This window comes from Somniosus microcephalus, chromosome 8 (assembly GCF_052327205.1).
Source record: "Somniosus microcephalus isolate GS21.2 chromosome 8, FLI_Smic_1.0, whole genome shotgun sequence".
Taxonomy (NCBI): domain Eukaryota; kingdom Metazoa; phylum Chordata; class Chondrichthyes; order Squaliformes; family Somniosidae; genus Somniosus; species Somniosus microcephalus.
In genome coordinates, this window is record NC_140994.1 from 2956335 (window position 1) to 2979651 (window position 23317).

Below are 23317 nucleotides of genomic sequence, written 5' to 3' on the forward strand. Positions count from 1 at the left end.
GGGATTTCTCCCCAATTCTGAAGGCAATGCAGTTAAACTCCAGAATCACAGGCGAATATTACAAGTGACGGTGTTCAATGCTGACCAGTTGCATTCTATTGTCCCAATGAGTCTTTGATCTTCCCTACCTATGCTTATCCATGTCCACCCCAATCCCTTTAACTGGATACCCATGCAGCTCTTTTCATTCAATGCATTATTTGATGTGCATTGATTCCAGTTATCTACTGGGCTGGGCAAAAACTTCTAAGTTCTTCGAGTTTCGATTAAGGCTCGGTCATTCTCTACTTGACATGAGAGTTGTCGACACTGGCACTCATCGGGTGTGAGCCTTGGCAGTGGGTGTTGGCAGGCTATGTTGGACATCACAGCTATGCCTGATGAAGGTCTTACCCAATGCACCCATCCCATCCCAGCAGAGGTCGTAGGACACAAATCAGGAGCAGTCACCCTAGATTTTTCCCTCCCATTCTTAGTCAAGGGAATCAAGACCAATTGAACTGCTCTTACATCCACCCCAACTGAGATCAACTAATGCAGCATGACCAGGGGTTGAACCTCGCGCCTTCCTTGTCTGCTTGGATACTGTGTTTGCGTACTGGCCAGTGTGATTACTAACTGAGCCCAGAACAAACCCCTGTCGAGTGGTTAGCACTGTTGCCTCACAGCGCCAGGGACCCGGGTTCAAATCTGGCCTCGGGCGACTGTCTGTGTGGAGTTTGCACATTCTCCCTGTGTCTGCGTGGGTTTCCTCCGGGTGCTCCGGTTTCCTCCCACAGTCCAAAGATGTGCAGGTTAGGTTGATTTGGCTATGATAAATTGACCCTTAGTGTTAGGGGATTAAATACGTGGGGTTACGGGGATCGGGTGGGATATGTGTCGGTGCAGGCTCGATGGGCCGAAATGGCCTCTATCTGCACGTAGATTCTGTGATTCTGTGAGTTCCACTAATCCCCCAGACATCAGCTTCAGCTTTCTATCTCTAAGCCAGTCATCAGTCCAGGTTTTGCATTTTCCATTCATTGCATCAGCCTTAAACGTCTTTACAAGCCTCACATGTGGCTTTTAAACAACAACAACTTGTATTTGTATAGCGCCTTTAATGTAGTAAAACGTCCCAAGGTGCTTCACAGGAGTGTTATAAGACAAAAAATTTGACACCGAGCCACATAAGGAGAAATTAGGGCAGGTGACCAAAAGCTTGGCCAAAGGGGTAGGTTTTAAGGAGCATCTTAAAGGAGGAAAGAGAGGTAGCGAGGCGGAGAGGTTTAGGCAGGGAATTCCAGAGCTTAGGGCCTCGGCAACAGAAGGCACGGCCACCAATGGTTGAGCGATTATAATCAGGGATGCTCAAGAGGGCAGAATTAGAGGAACACGGATATCTCGGGGTGGGGGTGGAGGAGATTACAGAGATAGGGAAGGGTGAGGCCATGATGAGAATTTTGAAATCAAGGCATTGCTTAACCAGAAGCCAATGTAGGTCAGCGAGCACAGGGGAGTTGGGTGAACGGGACTTGATGCGAGTTAGGACACGGACAGCTGAGTTTTGGATGACATCAAGTTTACGGAGGGTAGAACGTGGAAGGCCAGCCAGGAGTGTGTTGGAATAGTCAAGTCTAGAGGTAACAAAGGCATGGATGAGGGTTAAAAAGAGTTAACATTTCATATATGAAACCTCACGAAGGGCTGAGGCTCACAGTGCAGACCTGCAGGAATTAATAGGAGAGAAGGCAGTGAACAAAAAGGAAACATAAAGACTTGCATTTATATAGCGCCTTTCATGACCTCAGGACGTCCCAAAGCGCTTTACAGCATTTTTTTTTGAAGTGCAGTCACTGTTGTAATGTAGGAAACACGGCAGCCAATTTGCGCACAGCAAGCTCCCACAAACAGCACTGGGAGAACTCCCCTGTTCTTCTTCGTAATAGTGCCGTGGGATCTTTTACATCCACCTGAGAGGGCAGACAGGGCCTCAGTTTAAAGACGGCACCTCCGACAGTGCAGCACTCCCTCAGTACTGCACTGGAGTGTCAGCTTGGATTCTGTGCTCACGTCTCTGGAGTGGGACTTGAACCCACAACCTTCTGACTCAGATGCGAGAGTGTTACCCACTGAGCCAGAGTTGACACCAAGTGTTGGCAAAAAGTGACAGCAAGCTTGGGTTTTACAAAGCAGAACATTGTAGGGAAGGGAAGAGCGAGGGAGGAGAGGAGTTCCAGTAAGTCCTGGGTAAGAATGAGATAGGAGCGGCACGGTGAGTTGTAACTTCATCAAAGGGAGGACAGAGAGTGTGTAGGATGGCGTATTTTCAGCTTAGTGTAGGAACGAGAGAGGAAATTTCAGAGGGGCAATGAGCATAGTAATACTGATAAATAGAAAAAGATAAAAGGTATAGAAAAGCATGAGAGGTTGGAGGTCAGAGGTGAGAGTGTGACCATCTATCAGATGAAAGGCAATTTCCAAACTCCATTAAGTCTCCACCCAAAATTAAAACTTGTGCTGTAAGTTAAGCACAGTGTCTCTGTTTCTGTCAGTAATTAAGCAAAACATCGTACCAGTGGTCGACTGTTCAATGGATGGAGCAGCCACTACGACAGCTTTATGCAACTCAGCGTCTACCAGTAAAAGATGCCCCTTTTTACAGCCCACGTACAAGTCGGAGATTGGGGTCCAGCAGACAGACACAGGCTGAACCAGCGGCTTCCGGAGATCTCGTGGCTTCAGAAGAGAGAAAAGAGCAAAACAAAGGAGATTAAAAATGAAAGACGCACAGTGAGCTTCAGCTGACAGAGAGATACTCGCTCACGTTTTGTTGAGGGTCAAATCCCAACACACAGAATCATAGAAAGGTTACAGCACAGGAGGAGGCCATTCGGCCCGTCGAGCCCGTGCCGGCTCTCTGCAAGAGCACTTCAGCTAGTCCCACTCCCCCGCCCTTTCCCTATAGCCCTACAATTGTTTTTCCTTCAGGTACTTATCCAGCTCCCTTTTGAAAGCCACAATTGAGTCTGCCTCCACCACCCTCAGGCAGTGAATTCCAGATCCTAACCACTCGCTGCGTAAAAAGTTTTCCCTCATGTCGCCTTTGGTTCTTCTGCCAATCACCTTAAATCTGTGTCCTCTGGTTCTCGACCCTTCCGCCAATGGGAACAGTTTCTCTCTATCTACTCTGTCCAGACCCCTCATGATTTTGAACACCTCTATCAAATCTCCTCTCAATCTTCTCTGTTCTAAGGTGAACAACCCCAGCTTCTCCAGTCTATCCACGTAACTGAAGTCCCTCATCCCTGGAACCATTCTTGTAAATCTTTTCTGCACCCTCTCTAAGGTCTTCACATCCTTCCTAACGTGTGGTGCTCAGAATTGGACACAATACTCCAGTTGAGATCGGACCAGTGTTTTATAAAGGTTCATCATAACTTCCTTGTTTTTGTACTCTGTGCCTCTATTTATGAAGCCCAGGGTAGAATCATAGAATGGTTACAGCGCGGAAGAAGGGCATTCTGCCCGTCGAGCCCGTGCCAGATCCCGTATGCTTTTTTAACCTCTTTCAACGATTCAACGATTTGTGCACATATACCCCCAGGTCTCTCTGTTCCTGCAGTCCCTTTAGGATTGTACCCTTTAGTTTATATTGCCTCTCCTCGTACTTCCTACCAAGATGTCTCACTTCGCACTTTTCTGCGTCAAATTTCATCTGCCACATGCCCACCCATTTCACCAGCCTGTCTATGTCTTCTTGAAGTCGATCCCTATCCTCCTCACTGTTCACTATACTGCCAAGTTTAGTGTCATCTGCAAATTTTGAAATTGTGCCCTGTACTCCCAAGTCCAAGTCATTAATATATATCAAGAAAAGCAGTGGTCCTAGAACCGACCCCTGGGGAACACCACTGTGTACCTTCCTCCAGTCCGAAAAACAACCGTTCACCACTACTCTCTGTTTCCTGTCACTTAGCCAATTCCGTATCCATGCTGCCACTGTCCCTTTTATTCCATGGGCTTCAACTTTGCTGGCAAGCCTATTATGTGGCACTTTATCAAATGCCTTTTGGAAGTCCATATACACCACATCAACCGCATTGCCCTCATCAACCCTCTCTGTTACCTCATCAAAAAACTCAATCAAATTAGTTAAGCACGATTTGCCTTTAACAAATTTGTGCTGGTTTCCTTAATTAATCCACATAGTTTGCTCCAGAGACACTCAGGAATACTACAGCACGCTGCACCATGAATGACAGGATATATGTAAAGGTTACAGCTGGGTTAGGCTGGTGATAGGGCTGGGGTTGGGATTGGGGTTAGGGTTCAGTCTGAGGATAGGTTAGGATTGGGGCTGCGACAGGGGTTAGTGTTGGGTCTGAGGATAGGTTTGGAGTTGGGGCTGGGCTGGGGTTAGGGTTCAGTCTGAGGATAGGTTAGGATTGGGTCTGGGCTGGGGTTAGTGTTGGGTCTGAGGATAGGTTTGGAGTTGGGGCTGGGCTGGGGTTAGGATTGGGTCTGAGGATAGGTTAGGATTGGGGCTGGGACAGGGGTTAGTGTTGGGTCTGAGGATAGGTTAGGATTGGGGCTGGGACAGGGGTTAGTGTTGGGTCTGAGGATAGGTTTGGAGTTGGGGCTGGGCTGGGGTTAGGGTTGGGTCTGAGGATAGGTTTGGAGTTGGGGCTGGGCTGGGGTTAGGATTGGGTCTGAGGATAGGTTAGGATTGGGGCTGGGACAGGGGTTAGTGTTGGGTCTGAGGATAGGTTAGGATTGGGGCTGGGACAGGGGTTAGTGTTGGGTCTGAGGATAGGTTTGGAGTTGGGGCTGGGCTGGGGTTAGGGTTGGGTCTGAGGATAGGTTTGGAGTTGGGGCTGGGCTGGGGTTAGGGTTGGGTCTGAGGATAGGTTAGGATTGGGGCTGGGACAGGGGTTAGGGTTGGGTCTGAGGATAGGTTTGGAGTTGGGGCTGGGCTGGGGTTAGGGTTGGGTCTGAGGATAGGTTTGGAGTTGGGGCTGGGCTGGGGTTAGGGTTGGGTCTGAGGATAGGTTTGGAGTTGGGGCTGGGCTGGGGTTAGGGTTCAGTCTGAGGATAGGTTAGGATTGGGGCTGGGACAGGGGTTAGGGTTCAGTCTGAGGATAGGTTAGGATTGGGTCTGGGGCTGGGGTTAGGGTTGGGTCTGAGGATAGGTTTGGAGTTGGGGCTGGGCTGGGGTTAGGGTTGGGTCTGGGGATAGGTTTGGAGTTGGGGCTGGGCTGGGGTTAGGGTTGGGTCTGAGGATAGGTTAGGATTGGGGCTGGGACAGGGGTTAGGGTTGGGTCTGAGGATAGGTTTGGAGTTGGGGCTGGGCTGGGGTTAGGGTTGGGTCTGAGGATAGGTTTGGAGTTGGGGCTGGGCTGGGGTTAGGGTTGGGTCTGAGGATAGGTTTGGAGTTGGGGCTGGGCTGGGGTTAGGGTTGGGTCTGAGGATAGGTTTGGAGTTGGGGCTGGGCTGGGGTTAGGGTTGGGTCTGAGGATAGGTTTGGAGTTGGGGCTGGGCTGGGGTTAGGGTTGGGTCTGAGGATAGGTTTGGAGTTGGGGCTGGGCTGGGGTTAGGGTTGGGTCTGAGGATAGGTTTGGAGTTGGGGCTGGGCTGGGGTTAGGGTTGGGTCTGAGGATAGGTTTGGAGTTGGGGCTGGGCAGGGGTTAGGGTTGGGTCTGAGGATAGGTTTGGAGTTGGGGCTGGGCTGGGGTTAGGGTTGGGTCTGAGGATAGGTTAGGATTGGGGCTGGGCTGGGGTTAGGGTTGGGTCTGAGGATAGGTTTGGAGTTGGGGCTGGGCAGGGGTTAGTGTTGGGTCTGAGGATAGGTTTGGAGTTGGGGCTGGGCTGGGGTTAGGATTGGGTCTGAGGATAGGTTTGGAGTTGGGGCTGGGCTGGGGTTAGGGTTGGGTCTGAGGATAGGTTTGGAGTTGGGGCTGGGCTGGGGTTAGGGTTGGGTCTGAGGATAGGTTAGGATTGGGTCTGGGGCTGGGGTTAGGGTTGGGTCTGAGGATAGGTTTGGAGTTGGGGCTGGGCTGGGGTTAGGGTTGGGTCTGAGGATAGGTTTGGAGTTGGGGCTGGGCTGGGGTTAGGGTTGGGTCTGAGGATAGGTTAGGATTGGGTCTGGGGCTGGGGTTAGGGTTGGGTCTGAGGATAGGTTTGGAGTTGGGGCTGGGCTGGGGTTAGGATTGGGTCTGAGGATAGGTTTGGAGTTGGGGCTGGGCTGGGGTTAGGGTTGGGTCTGAGGATAGGTTAGGATTGGGTCTGGGGCTGGGGTTAGGGTTGGGTCTGAGGATAGGTTTGGAGTTGGGGCTGGGCTGGGGTTAGGGTTGGGTCTGAGGATAGGTTTGGAGTTGGGGCTGGGCTGGGGTTAGGGTTGGGTCTGAGGATAGGTTTGGAGTTGGGGCTGGGCTGGGGTTAGGGTTGGGTCTGGGGATAGGTTTGGAGTTGGGGCTGGGCTGGGGTTAGGGTTGGGTCTGAGGATAGGTTAGGATTGGGTCTGGGGCTGGGGTTAGGGTTGGGTCTGAGGATAGGTTTGGAGTTGGGGCTGGGCAGGGGTTAGGGTTGGGTCTGAGGATAGGTTGAGTTGGGTCTGGAGCTGGGGTTAGGGTTGGTTCTGGGGATAGGTTAGGATTGGGGCTGGGCTGGGGTTAGGGTTGGGTCTGAGGATAGGTTTGGAGTTGGGGCTGGGCATTGGTTGGGTCTGAGGATAGGTTTGGAGTTGGGGCTGGGCTGGGGTTAGGGTTGGGGCTGAGGATAGGTTAGGATTGGGTCTGGGGCTGGGGTTAGGGTTGGGTCTGAGGATAGGTTTGGAGTTGGGGCTGGGCTGGGGTTAGGGTTGGGTCTGAGGATAGGTTTGGAGTTGGGGCTGGGCTGGGGTTAGGGTTGGGTCTGAGGATAGGTTAGGATTGGGTCTGGGGCTGGGGTTAGGGTTGGGTCTGAGGATAGGTTTGGAGTTGGGGCTGGGCTGGGGTTAGGATTGGGTCTGAGGATAGGTTTGGAGTTGGGGCTGGGCTGGGGTTAGGGTTGGGTCTGAGGATAGGTTTGGAGTTGGGGCTGGGCTGGGGTTAGGGTTGGGTCTGGGGATAGGTTTGGAGTTGGGGCTGGGCTGGGGTTAGCGTTGGGTCTGAGGATAGGTTAGGATTGGGTCTGGGGCTGGGGTTAGGGTTGGGTCTGAGGATAGGTTTGGAGTTGGGGCTGGGCAGGGGTTAGGGTTGGGTCTGAGGATAGGTTGAGTTGGGTCTGGAGCTGGGGTTAGGGTTGGTTCTGGGGATAGGTTAGGATTGGGGCTGGGCTGGGGTTAGGGTTGGGTCTGAGGATAGGTTTGGAGTTGGGGCTGGGCATTGGTTGGGTCTGAGGATAGGTTTGGAGTTGGGGCTGGGCTGGGGTTAGGGTTGGGGCTGAGGATAGGTTAGGATTGGGTCTGGGGCTGGGGTTAGGGTTGGGTCTGAGGATAGGTTTGGAGTTGGGGCTGGGCTGGGGTTAGGGTTGGGTCTGAGGATAGGTTTGGAGTTGGGGCTGGGCTGGGGTTAGGGTTGGGTCTGAGGATAGGTTTGGAGTTGGGGCTGGGCTGGGGTTAGGATTGGGTCTGAGGATAGGTTTGGAGTTGGGGCTGGGCTGGGGTTAGGGTTGGGTCTGAGGATAGGTTTGGAGTTGGTGCTGGGCTGGGGTTAGGGTTGGGTCTGGGGATAGGTTTGGAGTTGGGGCTGGGCTGGGGTTAGGGTTGGGTCTGAGGATAGGTTAGGATTGGGTCTGGGGCTGGGGTTAGGGTTGGGTCTGAGGATAGGTTTGGAGTTGGGGCTGGGCAGGGGTTAGGGTTGGGTCTGAGGATAGGTTGAGTTGGGTCTGGAGCTGGGGTTAGGATTGGTTCTGGGGATAGGTTAGGATTGGGGCTGGGCTGGGGTTAGGGTTGGGTCTGAGGATAGGTTTGGAGTTGGGGCTGGGCATTGGTTGGGTCTGAGGATAGGTTTGGAGTTGGGGCTGGGCTGGGGTTAGGGTTGGGGCTGGGGTTAGGATTGGGTCTGGGGCAGGGGTTAGGGTTGGGTCTGAGGATAGGTTTGGAGTTGGGGCTGGGCTGGGGTTAGGGTTGGGGCTGGGGATAGGTTAGGATTGGGTCTGGGGCAGGGGTTAGGGTTGGGTCTGAGGATAGGTTTGGAGTTGGGGCTGGGCAGGGGTTAGTGTTGGAGTTGGGTCCAGTCTCAGGATTAGTGACACCACAAATGATGGGAAATGCATCTGTGGTTTCCTGCACAGTAAGCTCCTGATTTCAGTGATGCCACTTTGGATGTTTGCCAAGTGAGGCTGGCTGTACCCAAAGGGAATGTAAACAAATTGATGTAGGTCCGACAGTTGCATTAATTAGTTCTATTTTAATGGGGCCACTTTGTAGAAGCTGGGATAGCCCCATCTCCGAATAACATCCTCGTACATTCTTTAGCTGCAGAAGGTGCAGTACTGAATCGCAGCTCGATTGGACATCCCACAGGTGGGCCAGCTGTGCACGGAGACCCGAAAGCTGACAAAACACCAAGTCACAGGTAAAAGGGAAGGCAGGGGGAAGACCAGGCTGTATTACCAGTGCCACAAGCAGTGCTGTCTGAATGGGTCATGGACTCTCACCTTCCATACATGGTATTGGACCGCTGAGACATTGGTTTTTCACTGCTGTGGAATATTAATAACTGCCGTGCGTAACCAGTTATGACAAATCAATAAACACATCTGTGAAAGCAACCTTCCGACGCACTGCGTGTTCAGGTGCACTAGGGCGACTGGCTGGTGTCCCATTTGCAGAGATTAATGATATACAGTCAGCGTTCACCAAGACATGGTGCATTGTTGGTGCAAACCAATGAAACGCAAGTCCAGGGAAAGTCCGAGTGCCTCATGTCTTAGGGCCGGTCCCTGTGCCAGGCAACGAGTTCCCCAGCCCCTTCCATACAGTAATTCCATTGCACTGCAGGGAAATTGCACTTTTCATTGACACGCGTGCTTTCCAAAAAGGTGGGCCAACATTAACTTCAAAGCGGCACTGGCATCAGGATGTTTTATCACAACCACACAGAAACTGAACTGAGAAATAACTCTACCAGGATAGGGAATGATATTCCAGAATTTCAATTCATTCCAGAATTTATCTTCTAAAATGATAAAACAAGATACAGCCAATCAATAATTCCCCATTTCTCTCTGCTAGTTTTTTTGAACTTGTACTGCGGACCATGAGGCTTGCTACTACTGCACTGAACGCGTGAAGATTGGCTCATTCTGCAGGTGAGATGTTCGGAGACCTCGGCCGTGGGGAGGTACCTCACCCGATCGGAAACTGCGTGTGCACTACTGGGGGAATATCCCATCCACTCAACTCCATCACAGGCAGTGCACCCAGGATGCACACCGGTGCCATGGTAGGACTCGGAAAACGTACCTTTTTTTATAGTCGTTCATGGGATGTGGGCACTGCTGGCAAGCCCGGCATTTATTGCCCATCCCTAATTGCCCTTGAGAAGGTGCTGGTGAGTCGCCTTCTTGAACCGCTGCAGTCCGTGTGGTGAAGGTACTCCCACAGTGCTGTTAGGGAGGGAGTTCCAGGGTTTTGACCCAGCGACGATGAAGGATCGGTGATATACTTCCAAATCAGGATGGTGTGTGACTTGGAGGGGAACTTGGAGGTGGTGGTGTTCCCATGCGCCTGCTGCCCTTGTCCTTCTAGGTGGAAGAGGTCGCGGGTTTGGGAGGTGCTGCCGAAGAAGCCTTGGTGAGTTGCTGCAGTGCATCTTGTAGATGGTACACACTGCAGCCACGGTACGCCGGTGGTGGAGGGAGTGAGTGAATGTTTAAGGTGGTGGATGGGGTGCCAATCAAGCGGGCTACTTTGTCCTAGATGGTGTCGAGCTTCTTGAGTGTTGTTGGAGCTGCAACTCATCCAGGCAAGTGGAGAGTATTCCATCACACTCCTTACTTGTGCCTTGTAGATGGTGGAAAGGCTTTGGGGAGTCAGGAGGTGAGACACTCGCCACAGAATACCCAGCCTCAGACCTGCTCTTGTTGCCACAGTATTTATGTGGCTGGTCCAGTTAAGTTTCTGGTCAATAGTGACGCCCAGGATATTGATGGTGGGGGATTCGGCGATGGTAATGCCATTGAATGTCAAGGGTTGGTGGTTAGATGCTCGCTTGTTGAAGACAGTCATTGCCTTGACATCAAGGCAACATTTGACCGAGTGTGGCATCAAGGATGTGGCACAAATGTTACCTGCCACTACTCAGCCCAAGCCTGAATGTTGTCCAGGTCTTGCTGCATGCGGGCACGGACTGCTTCATTATCTGAGGAGTTGTGAATGGCACTGAACACTGTGCAGTCATCAGCGAACATCCCCACTTCTGACCTTATGATGGAGGGAAGGTCATTGATGAAGCAGCTGAAGATGGTTGAGCCTAGGACACTGCCCTGAGGAACTCCTACAGCTATGTCCTGGGGCTGTGATGATTGACCTCCAACCATCACAACCATCTTCCTTTGTGCTAGGTATGGCCCAGCCAGTGGAGAGTTTCCCCTCGATTCCAATTGACTACAGTTTTACTAGGGCTCCTTGATGCCACACTCGGTCAAATGCTGCCTTGATGTCAAGGACAGTCACTCTCACCTCACCTGTGGAATTCAGCTCCTTTGTCCATGTTTGGACCAAGGCTGTAATGTGGTCGGGAGCCGAGTGGTCCTGGCAGAACCCAAACTGGGCATCAGTGAGCAGGTTATTGGTGATTAAGTGCTGCTTGATAGCACTGTCGACGACACCTTCCATCACTTTGCTGATGATTGAGGGTAGACTGATGGGGTGGTCATTGGCCGGATTGGATTTGTCCTGCTTTTTGAGGATAGGACATACCTGGGCAGTTTTCCACATTGTCGAATAGATGCCAGTGTTGTAACTGTACTGGAACAGCTTGGCTAGAGGCGTGGCTAGTTCTGGAGCACAAGTCTTCAGCACAACAGACGGGATGTTGTCGGGGCCCACAGCCTTTGCTGTATCCAGTGTGCTCAGCCCTTTCTTGATACCACGTGGAGTGAATCGAATTGGCTGAAGACTGGCTTCTGTGATGGTGGGGACCTCAGGAGGAGGCCAATCTGGATCATCCACTCAGCACTTCTGGCTGAAAATGGTTGCAAACACTTCAGCCTTGTCTTTTGCACTCACGTGCTGGTCTCCACTGTTAAGTCTGTGTGTTATAATGCGAATTACTACACAGACCACAAGAGTAACTTTTAACAGGTCTTTACTAGTCGAAGGTCAGGGCGGAACTGCCCAATAAATCATTACACAGCACTTATATACCGGTGTGGTCACCGCCGGTATTACAGTATACAGCAGCCAAGATAAAGTAGTGCAACCCTTAAAATAGTTCTCTTAAAGGTGGAACGGTTACAAAATAGTTCTCTTAAAGGTGGAACGGTTACATACACTACAATCCTCCCTTTTTAGCTTAACCGTATATATTCCCCATTCAACCTAACATCATAACATATATACACAACTTCATGTAACAACAGTTCACAGATTCAGTCTCTGAGGCGGCGCCTCCTGTGCCTCCTGACTCGGTCCGGATAACGCCTCGGTGGTGTAGTAGTTTTCGGTGGTGTAGTAGGTTCTCGTTGCTGGGGTGACTCATCTAATAGTCCTTCACTGGACTTAACGGCTTGAACTTTCGTAACTGCCGAACCAGCATTGCTGACTTCTAAAGGCTCGAGTACCTTGGGAAGTTTTTCTACTTCCAGACTGATTTGGCTCAGTTCGGAGGGACCACGTGTGTGACCTGGTAGGGGTGATAATGGTTCAGATGAGTCATCATCTTCTGCTTCTTCTCTATTGTCGTCTATTTCCTCCATCACTTCAGCTTTTGCCTCTGCCACCAATTCCCTGAGTGGCTTATTACTGCTGACACTGCTCACAAAAGGGTGCTCTTTCGTCTTAGCTTTCAACTGATCGATGAATTTGACATATTCCCTTTCTTGCTCAGCTTTGATTCGTTTGGCCTCATCGCGCAGACGGTTTGTGTGTTCCTGCTCCATTTTCTCAATCAGTTGCTTCTGCTGTCTTCCCAGATTCTCCAACTCCGTGTCAAAGAACTTTTTCTTTGCATTCATCTCTTGCTCAAAACGACGAATCATTTGTTCTAATTGCTGTTGTAGTTTGAAATTGAGTTGAGTTCGAGCCTGGTGTTCCTCAGAAATGTGCATGTCTGTAGACTGGACAGACTCAGAATTCTCTGTCAAACTATGTTGTTGTTGTTCAGTGGAATTCTGTTCTGATACTTTGTTCTCTTCTGAAGCATTTATGCACTCCTTCGTTTTTAAATCATTAGTCTGCAAGTCCATTTTAGACTTGTCTTTTGCACATGGGCTGGTCTTACCATCATCAGTTCCAGAGTCTGAGCTGATTGTCTTCACCGAGTTCTCACTCTCTGCTTTGTCACTGTCACTGCTGCATATGCCCTCATCCAATATTCTGGACAATCGTTCAGGTTTGACATCTTTCTTTTTCCCGGAATCTACCGTTATTGTTTTTAGGGAGTGCCAGTCCATATTTATTTTCCTGATCCACTCCCGTCCCAGAAGTGGTGGACCTCCCTCAGGTAGTACATATATGACCATTCCTTGGTGTGCTTTGCCCTTGTGTACCACCTTGACTTTTATCTTTCCGATGGGGTATACTCTTTGCCCCGTGTATGTCTGCAATACTATCTCCATATCCCGTAGGGGAATATATGTGAATAACTTTTTGTAATCTTGCTTATTCATGACCGTCAACGCCGATCCGGTGTCCAATTCCATCTTCACGTGGACTCCTGCTATCTGCAGTGTGGCCCAGATAGTTTGTCGGTCAGCTTCCTTACTCACATTGTGAATTCTCAGACTACCCAGTTCCTTGCTGTTGGAGTCTGAATCCGAATTCTGTTCATCCGAACTCTTCTCAGCCACCTTATGTACCTTTCTGCACTTTTCCTGCGGTGACTTTTTGTTGCTGGTCTTCTTTCCTGACCGGCATACTTTAGCTATGTGACCAAGCTTGCCACATTTTCTACATTCCTGGTCTTTAAACCAGCGTTGGTTCTGATCGTGTGTTGTCTTTCCACAACGATAACATTTCGTTGTACCCAAAGCCATTTGATCTACGCTGAGTACCGCTGCCTTCAGCTGCATTTCCGCAGTGCCTCTTGCTGCGGCTTCGTGCGATGCTGCAATAGTGACAGCCTTATCAAGTGTAAGATCATTCTCTTCAAGCAACCGCTTTTGTGTTCCTTCTTTCGACAATCCACACACGAATTTGTCTCTCAGTGCCTCTGTCAGGTTTTCCCCAAACTGACAGTATTTCGCTAGCTTACGCAGTTCAATTAAATACTCCGCGTTGCTTTCCTCTTTCAGTTGCGTTCTCGCATAAAATTTAAATCGTTCCGCTAACATCAGCGGTGTGGGGTTCAAATGATTCTTCAGGACAGCAACAATATTAGCGAAAGTCTGATCCGTCGGTTTAGCTGGTGATAGAAGATGCTTCAATAGCCCGTATGTCTTCGCACCCATTGAGTTTAGTAAGGTTAGTGCTTTATCTTCATTTGATATTTTATTTGCCTTACAATATATCTCTATGCGTTCAACATACGTGGCCCAATCTTCCACATCGGGATCGAAATCGTTGATGTTACCACGCTTAGGCATCCTCACAATCTTCTTGAGAAACAAAAAGAAATTTTTCTTTAACATTTTTTTTCAAAATGGCGGTTTCCCGCGCTTGTCTTCTTCCCCGCCTACGAAAATGGCGGCTTCCCGCGTTTGCCTTTCTCCCCCGCTGGCTGTAATGGCGATTGCCGTATTGCTGCGTTCGCCCTCCCCAGCGGTTTTTCAAATCGTGCCTCCCAGCCCCTCTTGCAGTCCGGTCCTTTCCCCCCCGGCTGCAGCTGAGGTCTCCGCGGTTTTTTTTTTTAATTTTCTCCCGCGCTTACGCTGTCCCGGTCGCTGCGCCTCGCGCCCCGACTTCTGTCCGGCTCTTTTCCCCGGCCGTGGTCGAGTTCTCCGCCCTTATATCCTCCGTTTTTCCCTCCCCTACTTCACAGCAACCGTGGCCGACTGGCTGCTCGTCGCTGATCGGCTTACCCACCACCGTGATACATAGATACATAGATACATAGAAGATAGGAGCAGGAGTAGGCCATTCGGCCCTTCGTGCCTGCTCCGCCATTCGATGAGATCATGGCTGATCCTTTAATTCAGTATCCCGTCCCCGCCTTCTCTCCGTAACCCTTAACCCCTTTTGCCCGTAGAAATATATCTAATTCCCTCTTAAATATATTTAATGAGCTGGCGTACACTGCCCTCTGTGGCAATGAGTTCCACAGGTTCACCACTCTCTGAGTGAAGAAATTCCCCCTCATCTCTGTCCTAAATGGTTTAGCCCTTATCCTTAAATTATGTCCTCTAGTTCTGTTCTCACCCGCCAAGGGAAACATTCCTTCTGCATCCAGTCTGTCTAGACCTGTCAGAATTTTATACACTTCTATGAGGTCCCCTCTCAATCTTCTAAACTCCAGTGTGTACATCCCTAAACTACATAGTCTCTCCTCATAGGTCATTCCCGCCATTCCTGGTATCAGCCTGGTGAATCGCCGCTGCACCCCCTCCATGGCAAGAACATCCTTCCTCAGATGAGGCGACCAAAACTGTACACAGTACTCGAGGTGTGGTCTCACCAGTGCCCTGTACAGCTGCAGCAAGGTATCCCTGTTCCTGTATTCTAACCCTTTTGCTATGAAGGCCAGCATACCGTTTGCCTTCTTGACCGCCTGTTGCACCTGCATGCTCGCCTTCAGTGACTGGTGTACAAGAACACCCAGGTCTCTCTGTACTTCCCCCTCTCCCAATCTATTGCCATTTAAATAATAATTTGCCCTCCCGTTCCTGCACCCAAGGTGGATAACTTCGCACTTGTCCACATTATAGTGCATCTGCCATTTATCCGCCCAATCGCCCAGTCTGTCCAAATCGCTCTGGAGCTTCCTGGTCTCTTCCTCTGAGCCCACCCCCCCTCCTAGTTTAGTGTCGTCTGCAAATTTGGAAATGCTGCATCCGACTCCCTGATCCAGGTCATTAATGTAAATTGTGAACAGCTGGGGGCCCAGGACAGATCCCTGTGGTACCCCACTTGTTACTGCCTGCCATTCAGAAAATGAGCCGTTTATTCCAACTCTCTGTTTTCTATCTGACAGCCAGTTCCCTATCCACGCCAAAACTTTCCCCTTTATCCCATGAGCCTCAATTTTCCATGCTAATCTTTTATGTGGGACCTTATCGAAGGCCTTTTGGAAGTCCAGGTACACCACATCTACTGGCTCTCCCCCATCTATTCTACCAGTTACTCCCTCAAAAAATTCCAATAGATTAGTCAAGCACGATTTACCCTTTGTAAATCCATGTTGACTCTGTCCTATCCTGTCCCCATTTGCTAAGTGCTCCGCTATTTCATCCTTAATGATGGACTCCAGCATTTTGCCCACAACTGATGTAAGGCTTACAGGTCTGTAATTACCTGCTTTTTCCCTACCCCCCTTTTTGAATAGTGGGGTAACGTTAGCTACCCTCCAATCCATCGGCACTGTTCCCGAGTCTAATGAATTCTGAAAAATCATCCTTAGTGCATCCGCTATCTCTAGGGCCACCTCCTTCAGTACCCTAGGATGCATGTTATCAGGCCCTGGGGATTTGTCCACCTTCAATCCCTTTAGCTTCCTTAACACCATATCCTTAGAGATATTGATTTGCGTCAGTTCCTCCTTTGCCAATGTCCCTATTTTTCCCGATATCCCAGGGAGGTTTTTTGTGTCTTCCTTCGTAAAGACTGACCCAAAGTATGCATTTAGTTGATCTGCCATTTCCTTATTTCCCATTATATATTCCCCCGTATCTGACTGCAATGGACCAACTTTGGTTTTCACCAGTCTTTTCCTTTTGATATATTTATAAAAGCTTTTGGAGTTAGTTTTTATATTTTCCGCCAGCTTGTTTTCGTAAGCTATTTTGCCCCTCTTGATCATGCCCTTTGCCCTCCTTTGCTCTATCTTAAACTGTTCCCAATCTTCCGCTCTGGCGCTTTTTTTGGCTATTTTATACGCCCTATCTTTGGATTTTATGCTGTCTCTAATTTCCCCTGTTATCCACGGTTGAGTCACCTTTTTAGATTTCCTTTTATGCCAGATTGGTATAAACAATTTTTGCAATTTTGTCATTCTATCTTTAAATGTTTGCCATTGTTTATCTACCTCCAGTCCTCCCAGGAACGTTGTCCAATCAGACCTACTCAGTTCCCGTCTCATGGCATCATAATTCCCCTTGTTTAAATTCAGGACCTTAGTCTCTGAGTCAATTTCTTCGTGATAGAAGGGATGATCACTGCCTGTTGCTGATGGAAGGCTTCGTGTCAGAATTCTTCCTTTGCTCTGTAGACCCGAGTCTTTTCTCTGCAGAATGATGAGGGCGGATGCCTCTTCTCGAAACTGCCTTGGATGTATCTCTGCCGCAGGGTAAGATCGTACTTGTCGCCACTGTTAAGTCTGTGTGTTATAATGCGAATTACTACACAGACCACAAGAGTAACTTTTAACAGGTCTTTACTAGTCGAAGGTCAGGGCGGAACTGCCCAATAAATCATTACACAGCACTTATATACCGGTGTGGTCACCGCCGGTATTACAGTATACAGCAGCCAAGATAAAGTAGTGCAACCCTTAAAATAGTTCTCTTAAAGGTGGAACGGTTACATACACTACATCCACCATCATTGAGGATGGGGATATTCATGGAGCCTCCTCCTCCCATTAGTTGTTTAATGGTCCACTACCATTCACGACTGGATGTGGCAGGACTGCAGAACTTTGATCTGATCCGTTGATTGTGGGATCGCTTAGCCCTGTCTATAGCATGCTGCTTCCACTTCTTAGCATGCATGTAGTCCTGTGTTGCAGCTTCCCCAGTTGGCACCGCATATTTAGGTACGCTTGGTGCTGCTCCTGGCATGCTCTTCTACACTCCTTATTGAACCAGGGTTGGTCCCCTGGCTTGATGGTAATGGTAGAGTGAGGGATATGCCAGGCCATGAGGTTACAGATTGTGGTGGAATACAATTCTGCTGCTGCTGATGGCCCACAGCGCCTCATGGATGCCCAGTTTTGAGCTGCTAGATCTGTTCTGAATCTATCCCATTTAGCACGGTGGTAGTGCCACACAACACAATGACTGTGCGGTGGTCACTGCTACCAATACTGTCATGGACAGATGCATCTGTGACAGGTAGATTGGTGAGGGCGAGGTCAAATAGGTTTCTCCCTTGTGTTGGTTCTCTCACCATCTGTCGCAGGCCCAGACTGGCAGCTATGTCCGTCAGGACTTGGCCAGCTCGGTCAGTAGTGGTGCTGCTGAGCCACTCTTGGTGATGGACATTGAAGTCCCCCACCCAGAGTACATTTTGTGGCCGTGCTACTTTCAGTGCTTCTTCCAAGTGGTGTTCAACATGGCGGAGTACTGATTCATCAGCTGAGGGAGGGCGGTAGGTGGTAATCAGCAGGAGGTTTCCTTGCCCATGCTTGACCTGAAGCCATGAGACTTTATGGGGTCCAGAGTCAATGTTGAGGACTCCCAGGGCCACTCCTTCCTGACTGTATACCACTGTGCCACCACCCCTGGTGGGTCTGTCCTGCCGGTGGGACAGGACATACCCAGGGATGGTGATGGAGGAGTCTGGGACATTGGCTGAAAGCTATGATTCTGTGAGTATGACTATGTCAGGCTGTTGCTTGACTAGTCTATAGGACAGCTCTCCCAATTTTGGCACACGTCCCCAGATGTCCTTTGACGGTAGGTTGAATGATTGTCCAATCGCAGTTAAGCGTTTGAATCACTGTTCTTAATCTTAGTGGAGCCTCGACACAGAATGCTTGTAAAGTCTCTGACCAAGAACTTCACACCAAACTCAGGCTGCCCTCGTTCAGCATCCACACACGGGCAGTATGCAACAGGACAGCAATCAGCAGCAGGAACTCTAGCTGATGTTCCCTTGAAAACCCAGGGCACTGAGACCAACTGCGATGCCCCAGTTATTAGCCTGGTTGAAACTGGCTAACTCACAGGATCATCGGAATTGCTAGACGAGAAAAGACCGAGGTCCATCTAGCTCGCCTTCTGCCAATCACAGCAATCAATCTCCATCAATTAGTCTACAACAGACCCAGACACGAGGTGAGGAAATCCCCAGTGGTGGAGAGCTTTGTATCAAACCTGGTCTCTGTGGCTCAGGGATGTTATCCTCGGAGCTGCTGGGAGGAGGTGCTACTGCGTCTCACATCTTCGCCAGGCTGAGGGGAGGCTGGGCACCGGCTGCAACATTTGGCCTCAGCATTCATTGACTGGGAAAGAAAAAGTAGCCAGGGTCCCTGTTCCAAATTGCTGAAAAACATGTATGTGGAAAGATTTGCAAGGTTATGGGGAAAGAGCAGGGGGAAGTGAGACTAATTGGAGCGCTCTTTCAAAGAGCCGGCACAGGCACGATGGGCCGAATGGCCTCCTTTTGTGCTGTATGATTCTATGCTGCGTTGACACCAGTTGAGGTGAGGATCAGGCTGAACTCTGGTGCACTCATGTGAACAAACACCTGAAGCAACTTACCATAAATGTATCGGCCATGTTTCCTACAAGACCTGCCTGGGATGATAGTAACATCCTTGGGCCATAGTAGGTTAACGCATTGCTGTCAAGCCCCATTGCAACATCCTCTGGAACTGTCATAGATCCGTCTTCCGCGGGGAGCTTTACATTTCTTCAGGCAAAAAAAAACAGAAAGGGTTTTATTAATATTTTTGATTTGGAGATATTGTGATTTACTCAGCGCTGCAGATAAAAAGGTGACATCCCTTCACTTATTGGTAATTGTATTCAATGCACCCAATTAAATGTTAAACTCACCTTCACTCCTCTTCAAGTGCCTATTTTTATTTTAATGTATTAAGGTTTAGTTGCATTCATCACCATCAGCTCCATCTCATAACTAGAGACTGCTTCATACGTTACACTGGCCGAGACCCAGGTACAAAGTCCCTGACCTCCATCGAGGCCTGTCTTGAATACACTGCCAGGTGGTGCTTGCACAGGATCTCTTGCACTGACTATTCCCTTGCTTCCCGGGGGAAACATATCGGGGGCGGGGTCATCGCAACCTAACCTGCGCGGCGGCAAACTGATGGGGTCGGATCGGGCGCCCGCTTTAGACTCCGCCCGGGTAGGAAGTAAAACGAGCGCCCAATCGGATCCGGACAGATTCCCGCTTGGCGGGGGAAGGAGTGGGGGTGGGGGTAGGATAACATTACCTGGATTAACCTAAGCTCGATGCTTCCCCATAGTGGGATCGGAATCTCTGCAGGGAGCAGCAGGTTGATAGTTGCACCCTACCCTCAAGGTGCAGCATGTTCGGGCTCCAGTGCTTTACATCCCCATACTGCACCCCCATACCTTCGCTGGTTTATCTCCGTCTCTCTAGGGTAGATCTTGACTCTGTGCCATAGTGTAAATGGCAGATGGCGAGTCTGCTCGCCATTTTCACATCTCTCCCCATTTTTATTTCCGTTGACGTCAATGGAAATTTAAATGTGGAGCGATGTTAAGCGAGCTGCCGACTCCCTGTCACCTGTTCCACACCTCTCTAGAGTCTACCCCTCCCTCGTCTGTCTCTTTTCTTCTATATCCCCAGTAAGCTTGTCAATTGATAAATAGCTCCTCTTTAGACTCCATTTCCTCTCTCTCCCTCACAAGCTTCCATTTGTCTCTATTTTATCGATATTACTATGGTCAGTGTCGCTGGGAACTTCCCTCCTCTGTTCTTGCTAAGTTCCCCATCACCTGTCCTACACACTCTTCCTCCTCCCTCTGTTCAAAATCAAGATTCACCGTATTGGCTCCTATTCTAACCCATACTTTCCCAGAACCTCAAATCTGTCCAACTCCTCCTCCCCTCTCAGTCTTCCCTCCTTCTAAACCAGTCTGATGAAGGAGACACGCCTGAACAGGTCTAATGGGGGAGGCACGCCTAAACCAGTCTGATGGGGGAGGCACGCCTAAACCAGTCTGATGGAGGAGGCACGCCTAAACCAGTCTGATGGAGGAGGCACGCCTAAACCAGTCTGATGGGGGAGGCACGCCTAAACCAGTCTGATGGAGGAGGCACGCCTAAACCAGTCTGATGGGGGAGGCACGCCTAAACCAGTCTGATGGGGGAGGCACGCCTAAACCGGTCTGATGGAGGAGGCACGCCTAAACCAGTCTGATGGAGGAGGCACGCCTAAACCAGTCTGATGGAGGAGGCACGCCTAAACCAGTCTGATGGGGGAGGCACGCCTAAACCAGTCTGATGGGGGAGGCACGCCTAAACCAGTCTGATGGGGGAGGCACGCCTAAACCAGTCTGATGGGGGAGGCACGCCTAAAACTTCTTCTCGCATCTTTCCCTTTTACAGCTGCTGACTGACCTGCTGTTCATTGTCAACATTTTCTGTTTTTCGTTCAGATTAGCAGCATGATGGAGGCCCAGTGGCTGCAGTAATCGGGGAGGGGATTTCACCCTTCTTGAAAGTAGATATCACATCGGCTCATTTCCAACCCAGTGGGACATTCCCCTGCGTTCACCGAACCCCTCAGATGACTGTCGGTATTTTGTCCCCAGTCTCGCGCAGCACCCTCTATCCTGGGGCGCTCCCTCGGTCTGTCCAGGAGGCTCATGCCAGTGACGTCAATCACTAAGTTTCGTTGTAGAACCTCCATTGATGGGTGACATGCTACCAGTGCCTTCTCTAGAAGAAGCTTGCAGCAAATAGTCATTTAGCACATTAACTACTTTTAGTTCAGCCTCACCTGGAATCCTGTTTGTCTTTGGTGGATTTCAATTCTCCTCTGATAACCCTCTTTCTGTTATAATATGCAGGAATGTCTTCGTGTTGTTGCTTAGTTTTGACAGCCAAGCTCATTTCTACTGCCTTCTTTGCCCCCTGACCACCTGTTTTACAGTTTTTGGAGGTTCCTGTCTGCTACCCAGTATTCCCCCACCTCACCTTGCACCCTAAGAGCTTTGTAGAGTTTGCTTTTCTTACTTACTTCACTTTGTCTTGTCTTATGAATCCAGTTGGCATCACATTTCACTGACCTGCTTTTTTGATATATATTAGTGACCTGGACTTGAGTATAATTTCAAAGTTTGCAGATGACACGAAACTCGGAAATATAATAAATAGTGAGGAGGATAGTAACAGACTTCAGGAGGACATAGACAGGCTGGTAAAATGGGCAGACACATGGCAGATGAAATTTAACACAGAGAAGAGTGAAGTGATACATTGTGGTCGGAAGAATGAGGAGAGGACATATAAACTAAATGGTGCAATTTTAAAGGGAATGCAGGAAGAGAGAGACCTGGGGGTGTATGTACAGAAATCTTTGAAGGGGGCAGGACAAGTTAAGAAGGCTGTTAAAGAAGTATACGGGATCCTTGGCTTTATTAACAGAGGCCCCGAGTACAAAAGCAAGGAAGTTATACTAAACCTTTATAAAACATTGGTTAGGCCCCAGCTGGAGTATTGTGTTCAATTCTGGGCACCACACTTTAGGAAGGACGTTAAGGCCTTGGAGAGGGTGCAGAGGAGATTTACTAGACTGGTACCAGGGATGAGGGGCTTCAGTTATGTGGCAAGACTGGACAAACTGGGGTTGTTCTCCTTAGAGCAGAGAAAGTTAAAGGGAGATTTGATAGAGGTGTTCAAAATTTTAAAGGGGTTACGATGTAGGTACATTTCCTACATTACAACACTGACTACACTTCATAAGTACTTCATTGGCTGTAAAGCATTTTGTGACATCCTGAGGTCGTGAAAGGTGCTACAGAAATGCAAGTCTTTCTTTCTTTATGTTCTGCTCTATGTATAATTGAAACAGGACTGGGTAGATGCCCAGATGCCTATGGAAAAATGTGCTTGTGACAAACCATTAACTGAATTAGCCCTCTTTAATCTATGCCACTTACACACGCTTTAAGATGTGAAAGTCGTTGCATCGTTCAATATTCCACAATAACAGGCAATCCTCGCTGGCCAGACACAGCTGGAGCTGGTTCATGGGGTTGAAGCTCAGGACATTGGCCTGCATGCCCATAACAGACTCACTGCAGAGACGATCGCTGGTTGTCCAGTTCCTTGAGACAGTTAAGAATAATGAAATCAGATTAACAGACTCAGCCAGCAATACCTTTACCATTCTTTCAGAGCACTAGGTCTGTAGAGCCAAAACGTTGAAGGTGTCAGATTTTCACAGATATGAACTTCAGATCTGAGTCCAAGCTCCCCAAAAACCAGGAGTGTAGCCACTAGGAGACGCGCAGTGCAGCCGCTGGGAGACGCGCAGTGCAGCCGCTGGGAGACACGCAGTACAGCCGCTGGGAGACGCGCAGTGCAGCCGCTGGGAGACGCGCAGTACAGCCGCTGGGAGACGCGCAGTACAGCCGCTGGGAGACGCGCAGTGCAGCCGCTGGGAGACGCGCAGTACAGCCGCTGGGAGACGCGCAGTACAGCCGCTGGGAGACGCGCAGTACAGCCGCTGGGAGACGCGCAGTGCAGCCGCTGGGAGACGCGCAGTGCAGCCGCTGGGAGACGCGCAGTGCAGCCGCTGGGAGTGATGGTGAGCACAAGTCAGTCCCGTGCTGCTCCTGGCTGCTGTACTGGGCAAGGATAAATAAATCAGAGCGGGCTTGGCTAGTCACTGAGGTTAGTGTGCCCGAGGGTACTGCCCAGCATTGTGATACAGGGCAGCACAGGCCTTGGGGCACATGGTTCTCCCTGACCTGTCCTCTAGGCCACAGAATGCCATGTGGAACAGGACATCATGAAGAAAAGGAACAAATAGGCGAAACAAAATCGGGCTGCGGAGGCCGAATAATTATTCCAAATGCATACAAAGGTTGGTACAGAATATTGTAAATGAAAGGTGAAATAATTCTACAAGGTTTTCTATTCATTTTTTATCGAAGACTCTGTTCATTTTTTAAACTCACAGATTTATTAAAGAAGAAAAAAAAACTCCAACACTTAGAATGCACAGCACTTGCCCAATAGGCACTGAAGGGAGCTTTATTGTGCTCACCGCACTAACCTATCAAACACACCCAGGGCAGGTACAGCACGGGATAGATACAGAGTAAAGCTCCCTCTACACTGTCCCATCAAACACTCCCAGGGCAGGTACAGCAC

General features: G+C 49.7%; 1 protein-coding gene across 1 annotated transcript in view; it reads right to left on the minus strand.

The window, feature by feature from the left end:
• cfap43 (cilia and flagella associated protein 43) overlaps positions 1 to 23317 on the minus strand; it is a 261004-nt gene that overhangs the window by 205885 nt on the left and 31802 nt on the right. Inside the window, exons 4-6 of the mRNA XM_085996108.1 lie at positions 22099 to 22266; positions 18703 to 18853; positions 2556 to 2718 (exon numbers count right to left, since the gene is read on the minus strand). Coding sequence (XP_085852234.1) covers positions 2556 to 2718; positions 18703 to 18853; positions 22099 to 22266 — 482 coding nt within the window. The remainder of the gene's footprint in view (positions 1 to 2555; positions 2719 to 18702; positions 18854 to 22098; positions 22267 to 23317) is intronic.